This window comes from Ochlerotatus camptorhynchus, unplaced genomic scaffold (genome assembly GCF_037179485.1).
Source record: "Ochlerotatus camptorhynchus isolate MF236.1 unplaced genomic scaffold, CSIRO-AGI_Acam_v1.1 ptg000263l, whole genome shotgun sequence".
Taxonomy (NCBI): Eukaryota; Metazoa; Arthropoda; class Insecta; order Diptera; family Culicidae; genus Ochlerotatus; species Ochlerotatus camptorhynchus.
Window position 1 is genome coordinate 115495 of NW_027040753.1, and position 7975 is coordinate 123469.

The window sequence follows — 7975 nt, forward strand, 5'->3', positions numbered from 1 at the left end:
ATCGCTTGGCGGCACGAAGAGCCTTTCTCCTGGCTTTCACAGCGATTTTTGTGTTTGTCCCCCACCACGGAAGGGCTTTTCTTCCTGGGATGGTACTAGATCGAGGAATAGTGTCTGTTGCCGCTAAAAAAGAGGAAGAAGCCAATTGTCAATAGCAGGAAGAGTCTAGAGAAACCTACAAACAAATTGAATAGGGATATCTTAGTTCCATGAAAGGACTTCTTGTTAGTAATCTGTTGATTGACCGAGGTGGACTTGCACTTCTACAGACATGATGATTCTTCAATCTTGGTCGTATTAACCGCTTAAACAACTGTATTCCTTGTTTCAAACAATCATACACTCGTTGTTGCTTCCTTGTAGTAAATGTAATTCTTCATAAACAAAACCTTCCCAACGTTTAGTAAAGAACAATTGTTGATAAGTATTCCTAATATTTAACGTTCAATTAAAATCACATTTCAAATACAGTCAACTCTCTTTCTCCCTCGGAGGGTATCTTGTAAGCTACTTCGATCAGATTTCCCATGCACATTTACTACCGTATCTGGGAATCCTTTTCTAACTCGATTTTCACTTGGATATCTATTTAGAGAGTTTACCTTTCCCTCGTGTTTTTACTCTAAGAGGAAGAGGAGACAACTGGCTTCTATAGCAAGCATTCCAATTTACGATCTTGATGGCTTCACGGTCCATACTTAGCATGTAGCTGTTCAGATCGAGTCTTGCAGGTGCGCATGATGATGATCACCTCGGCCACGAGCGTCACAAGTTCCTCCGAGATGAACGGAGAATTGTCGTCAGGCTCACCTAAGACAGCACCAGCGTATGATAAACCAGGGGCGGTGAATGAAGCTGGAATTGACTGGGTCGCAGCAGCAGCGAGACAATGCTGAACTGTCCGACTGTTGGGAACCTTTTGTATATTCGCAGGATTGGCTTGTTGGTTGTTGAGTGGAAGCGGGGCTAGGTTCGGAACATGTCGACGGGGTTGGAGAGCTGGGTACTGGACTTCCGTTAGTACAGGAAGCGATGATTACGTAGCTGACCGGGCTGATTGTTGATTGTAGCCTTCCGACGGATATTCATGAACTCCACTCGCTTGGGGCATCCGCGATTTGAGGCTTGGTGGTTTCCACCGCAGTTGACACACGTTGGCTCGACGTCATCATCTTGCTCACAGGACGCAGTTGAGTGAGTTCCAGCACACTTGCCACAGTTTGTCTTCATGTGGCAGTTTTTGGTGCCACGGCCATATGAGAGGCAGTTCATACACTGCGTTAAATCACGATGTTGGGGTTTGTAATGCTTCCAACTTCCAACTGATGATGACCTGAAACAGGTCCCGGACTTTGGATCTCAGAGCCGCAAGACTGGTGGATCCCTTCGTGAAGTGCACCAGGAACAACTGATCACGGAAGATGGTGTTGTGGTTGGAAGGCTGGTTCATCGGGTACACTGCCTTGAGCTTAAGCCCAAGCCACTCCAGCTCGGATTTCACCACAGCCGTCTCGAACGACGGTAATCAACGCAAAACCACCTTCAGTGGCTTGCTCGATGGCAGATCATGCGTGAAGAAGTCCACGTTGTTGTCCTTCAGGAAAAATCCTATTTGTTTGTACTCTTCCAGGCTGGAGCACATGATGTTGGTACCGATGTGTGTTTTGTCAGTTCAGCACCCAGCTTGGCAACATCCTTCACCGGCGTGAAAAGCGGGGGAATCTGCTCTCTTCTTGCAATGGGATCGGTGTTACCATCACCATTTTCTTCCGGGAGTACTGCATATTGGTTGGCTTGCAGTACCCGTTTTCCGGCGTCATCCTGTGACGCGTTGGGCTCGATTAGCACCTTTTTTGAAAAATCGATCCGCGTGTCATGCGATCCAAAGCAAGAATGAGCACAGTTATGACTGTGTTAGGAACGACACCTTGTGGTCTAAGCATATGTATGGGAAATTTGGATGCTACCAATTTTAGTTAAACTTCTTAGCGGTTTAACTATTTTTATTATTTGTACTACACACCAAATTTCTTAAATCTTGTTCGGTACTTTTTTTGCTGGTTTTGTTCTGTGAAATATCATTTTTACCGAATGCTTTGTAAAGAGTATTATTTTACCAATTTTCCGCAATCATAACTGCTGAATTTCCGTAATTTGCAGAAATTTGCCGAAAACTGTAAATCAAATTTGCTGATTGAAACTGTAAATGGCTGCGATTCCGCAATTCTGTAAAAATTGTATCAAATGCACTGTACAAATCATATTTTACAAAACAAACAGCAATAAAGTACAGCATTTCCGTAAAACTTACTGAACAGATTTGTAAACTTTGTACTGTCAAACACAACCTTTGCTGCCATTTCGATGTTGAGTGTTATTCGGTTTTATGTTGTGAAACGTAAGTACTTTACTTTTTTTTTGCTAGATTGTGTTCAATTTACAACGAAAATTTAATCAGTTTTCATTTTTGGGTCAATTTCTTTCAGACGCCATGGACGTTAGGCAATTCAATATCCTCCTCAAAAGTGTTGAGTTCAGCTCAAAAGTCCGCGGTTTGCTGAGTCCGGCTTCATTACTGATTTTTTTTATGAAGTTTTGTACGAACTCAATATGGAAATGCCTATTAAAAAATATATGGTTAAATAGTCGAATGAATTTTTGGGTTGATTAAAGAAAGAAAAAAATAATTAATCAATAAAAATTCTAATTTTACTGATTTATTCTGAAAAAAAAGTACAGTAGATTCGGTAAAACTGAACGCTATGGTAAACTTTACTGATCGTTAAGAAAAATTTACAATCCGCAGGTCAGTAAATTTTGACAGCCCACAAGCGAAGAAATTTTACCGAACGGATTGTAAATTGAAAAATTACCGAATGGATTACCGAACTTTCAGCTGTTCCATATTCGGTAAAAAATTACAGTATACTGTAAAAAAATCTTAGTGTGTATATGCCATAAAATTGCTGAATGAAGCCTCCGTCGAATGGCATATTGCATGACATATTTAACATTAATGTTTTGGAGAAATATTCGTTCACAACCTAATCACTTTTCGTTACATGTTAATTTTTCGTACTCACAAAATGTACACCCATATAGAAAACAAAGACGTTGTCCAACGTCAAAAAACCGAGAACTCTTAAGATGTTCCGAGAATTAGTATAGAGGAAGTACAGAGAATTTCGAGGCCTCCCTTAGCTCAGTCGGTAAAGGCGCAGCTACAAAGCAAGACCATGCCTGAGGTGGCTGGGTTCGATTCCCGGTCCGGACTAGGAATTTTTCCAGGTTGGAAAATTTCTCGACTAAATTATGAAACTATGAGATACTATAATGATAATTTTTATTTGTAAGGAGAAAGAAAACGTGGTAAAGTTTGTGTGTGTTTTTTTTAATTAATTTATTTGATAAGGCTTAACCGAATTAACTTTACAGAGCCGAGGATTCTTGTTCACTATACAATACATCTTAAAACTATAGTCAAAAGGTACAACACAATAAACATTTTATTTTCTTCTTCTTCTTCGCATTTCAAGCTTATTGCTTATGGCCTGGGGGGGACGTGCTGTCAAATCAGCCTACTGATCATTCTTGTAGGAAACTGGTTCCAAACGTAAACAAACGCTGTAGGTTTCTTATGGCTTGTTTACGTTTGGAACCAGTTATGTGAGGTAGGCGACGATTGCACTTCCACAGTTATTAATTGAGAGCTTTCGATGCCTGCTACTATTTTTGCATTATTATAATTGTATGGCAAGTACAATCATACTCTATGCCCAGGGAGTCGAAAAATTCTCCAACCCGAAAAATTCCTAGACCGGACCGGGAATCGAACCCAGTCACCTCCAGCATGGTCTTGCTTTGTAGTTGCGCCTTTACCGACTGAGCTAAGGGAGGCCCCAAACATGTTATCTTCCGCTGTCCAATAAGCCTCCTCCACCAGAACGGGAGCCGCCTACAGTGGTGATGATTGGCACTCGATTGTGAAACATAGACCGACGTTACATAAAAAAAAACTAAACGTTCAAATGACACAACAGTACAATGTTTAAAAACTTAAACACAACATTATGTCTTAATCAACAAATGTAAACATAAATCATATTAAATTGTGTAGGTCCACCATGCATAAATTCACGATGCTGAAGAGTCGAACCAACTAAGGGCTGAAAGTCTCTATATATATAAAGCAAAAGAAGAAGAAGAAATACACGATGGAAGAATAAACAACATGCGTAGGTAAATCCCTTCGATGTATGTTGAGCCATGCGCCATGCTCAAATGACAGCTTACAATGCTAACGTGCGTCTCATCACTCTTCAAACTGACAATGTCTTTCGATACGCTCCATCATAGTAATGTTTACAAATCACATGGCATGCCAGTTCCCAATTACAGCCATTTGGATGTGATACGAGAGCGACAATGAAATCGAAAGAACTCAACTGGTCTTGTTCGAGGAGGCACGCGTTTCGCACATCATGTTGCCATTTATTTCGAATGCATACCCTGTGTGCACTATGATTTACCGATTAATACTAGACCATGTTGTTTGCTAAATCTCACAGTATGCGTGAGTATGCATGATTGAAATCGTCAGTTGTTATAATGACACATGTTCATAATTGAAATGTCTATCGTATTTATATTGAAATAGTGAACATAAGTGATTAAAAGAGGTTTGGTGGGGTGAATACTACAAATTTACTCAGTCAATTGCTTAAGTTTAAGGTCAAGTTACGTAGATAGCTCGCGAGGTGTAATTCATGAGTTCGGGACGGTGTTTTGGAGGGAAAGTTGTTCAACGAGTTAGGTCTGTTTGTCTGTGTTTCTACGTTCGCTGAATCTTTGACTCTCGTTGTAAATAGTCATATTACAACAATTTTCTCTGTCATAGTTGAACAAATCGATTTTCTACTTTAAATTACTTCATCTAGTTTCAATCACCTCGCGAGTGGGCAGATCAATAGCAATATGGGCCAGTACCCGGACAAGTCGATTTCCACATTGCAATGGCAGCTAAGCGCCATTGGCCTTAGTGGTTGGTTATGACACGTGATATTGGGCTCAAAGTGTTTAGTAAAACTAAAACCCAGAAGTAATTCGAAGCACCATTCTTTCTTACCACCTAAGCTTACGGGTGCTACTCTAGATGCTAGGAAAATAATTTTCGCATTGATAATGTGCGCGCAACGATCGGAGAGCGAGTGAGCGGCTGGGCCCAGGCTGCTGCACGAGAAGGGCGAATCGTTTCACATTTTGTAAAAGTACTTTTACGGATATAGAACATGGTGGTGAACGATCAACCGTTATAACTATATGCATAATCCAATTGCAGTTTTATAGATCTCATGCAAGGCGGGAGTCGTCATCGTCGAGTGTGGGCTTGGAATCAGCTGGCGCAATATAATTATGTGTAGAGCCGACGGTAATCAAAAATAGCAATAACATTCCGTTTAAAATTTACTTTATCCCCGGGAAATGCAATTGGCAAGTTTTGGCGGTGGGTCGTTTGGTTGGTTGTGAACTGATTAATATTCCAAATTGCCATGTTTATCTGATGATTGAAATTAAATTCAACAAGCTTGTTTCAGTTACAGGTATCAGTAAAGCGTATGACTTTAAGCGACAATTGATCGAGGCTGTGATCACTACTAGATTGTATCCATGGCGGGGTTCAAGCTGAATCTCTGGTTTAAACTATGCTTATTATCAGTCATCTTATCGTATACCAGCGTCAGTACGATCGAAACACCAGAACCTTCATCTCTACTACGGCCACGTGATATCAATCCACATCCTTACGGAAATGCCTACGATGGTGTCAGCATCTTTGATAAAAATCTCGTCATCAACAGTGAAAAGTTCATGGACAACTTACTGAAGTATGATCTGACCTTTTGTTAAATAAAAAGCTATGTAGATTTAATTAATCCAAATATTTCAGCCAAGCTCCCATCCAGTTCCCACGGATAACCAACAGTGCTGCAATGAATGCACTGCCCCATCCATATGAGAAATTCGCTCTCAAGGAACGACTCGCCAAAACGGAACGCTTTTCCGGGGCGGACAATCAAATCGTCAAACCGGCATACAGGGCCCTTGCCAAGCATGCAGCGCGTGTTCTGAATCGTCAAGTAGGAACGAGTTTCGCTGACGATGAGATTGATAATTACAATGTAATTACCGCGGTGCTAATCGCACATTAATTGTTTGGCTAATCGGTTTACCTTGTGCCTTTTCAGGAAGCAACCAATCTTAAGAAACATTACGCTTTCTCCTACACGGTGAAGGACTCAGCGTCGGGTGACGATTTCTCGCACAGTCAGCAACAGCATGTCGATGGAGCCGTTAAAGGTAGCTATAATGTTCAACTGCCCGATGGACGAATGCAGATCGTCAAATACATTGCTGATAATAACGGCTACCGAGCGGATGTGACCTACGAAAATGAACATAATCCGAATACGATCAACCACGTGACTGCGGCTCCTGCAGTGGTTCAAGTTCCAATCTCAGTGGTTCCAGTATCCTCTCCTCTGGAATCAGCGCAGCCCATTTATAACTACTACAGAAGACTTCAACAACGACAGCAGTACGTTCATCAGCCAGCTCAAATTCAACAAGCTCGCCCTCGACAGGCCATCTATTATGCTCAGGCTACACCTACACAAATCCCTTCTCCATACTACCCAACTCAACTGCGAGTCAATGACGTCAAGATTCACAGCTACAATACCGGCCCGCATGCAAATAATCTCATCAGATCTACCATAGCTCCGTCCCACAGGGCGTACATAGCTTATCAACCGGCCTCGAACATTGCGTATGTATCATCAACTCCAAACCCCGCTCAAATCCAATCCAACACGCTTGCTCGAGCTGGGCTCATCCCGGTAGTCGTAACAACTGCCCAACCAGCGGCTTATCCCATCTACAGGGACATTAACGTAACCCCACCTAGCATAGGACCAACTGTTCGTCGTACCACCATCTACGATAACCGAGGTCCTGTAAACTACACTCCGGTCGCACCTGTGCAGAGCAGTCAAACCGCGCCAGACTACGATTACGTACAAATTCCTGCCAGCAACCACGTGTATAAACGAAACACCGACAAGGACAGCCACGTGACTACAAGCTCAGCACAATATCAGGGCAAAAATAAGTCCTCGGAGTAATGCGCACGGAGACGCATTCAATGAATAGCATCATAAAACATAGTTGTATGTGTGGGGTCGTAACAGCCCCGCAGAAACAGTATATCTCTACAATATTGTAAGATTAAAGAAATCACTTTTAATTTCTACCGCAACGTCTATTGTAAATAGAAACTTCCCAAAATAAACTCAAAGAGAAATATAAGGAATAAATACACTGCCATAAGGAAGAGAATAACTTCGAACTCATGATGACAGAGCAGAAAATATCACACGGTCAGAGATGTGAAAGTAGAATCATTTAGCAAGTTAGCGCACGTCATTTAACGTCTGTCTTTAAATCCATGCACCGATCATGCTATCTGTAGACATAAATTCTGCATAGTCATTGTGAATAGTGATTATTAGCAATGATGGTATTATTTTCTTCTGCGGTCAGCCACCTACATATTTTACTGATTGAATCGGTTGGTTCCAGAAGGTTAGGTTGAAAAACAAACTGAACTCAATTGACACTCAAATCAATTAAATTACGATTTAGTCACTATTTCCTCCAACATAGATGGAGGACCAGTGTTGTCAAGTCTACGGATTCATCCGTAGATTTCAGGAATATTTTATTTACTAGTTACTTACGGCCGACCTAAAAATTCTACAGATGTTCTATGTGCCTAGGGATTTTTTCAAAAGCGCTGAAGAAATTCTATGGATTCTTAAAGTTTTGGCTCAACTTTGTGCTCACCATTTTGAAAATTTAAAATGATGCGATATTTTTTTAATTATTTATTTGTTCCAAATTCAAATTAAATTACAAT

General features: G+C 41.2%; 1 protein-coding gene across 1 annotated transcript; it reads left to right on the plus strand.

Moving 5' to 3' along the window:
* Positions 1-5632: 5632 nt before the first annotated feature.
* Positions 5633-7353, plus strand: LOC135705253 (uncharacterized). Its single transcript, XM_065226873.1, has 3 exons — positions 5633-5885; positions 5948-6179; positions 6246-7353. Exons 1-3 carry the CDS (start codon positions 5668-5670, stop codon positions 7179-7181), a joined length of 1386 nt encoding a protein of 461 aa, XP_065082945.1. The 5' UTR covers positions 5633-5667; the 3' UTR covers positions 7182-7353.
* The last annotated feature ends 622 nt before the right edge of the window (positions 7354-7975 follow it).

Bases quoted from the DNA above. Each gene is read 5' to 3' on its own strand.
- LOC135705253 (XM_065226873.1), top strand. From the start codon at position 5,668: ATGGCGGGGTTCAAGCTGAATCTCTGGTTTAAACTATGCTTATTATCA. The intron at 5,886-5,947 runs GTATGATCTGAC...CAAATATTTCAG, and splicing joins TTCATGGACAACTTACTGAA to CCAAGCTCCCATCCAGTTCC. The intron at 6,180-6,245 runs GTAATTACCGCG...GTGCCTTTTCAG, and splicing joins ATGAGATTGATAATTACAAT to GAAGCAACCAATCTTAAGAA.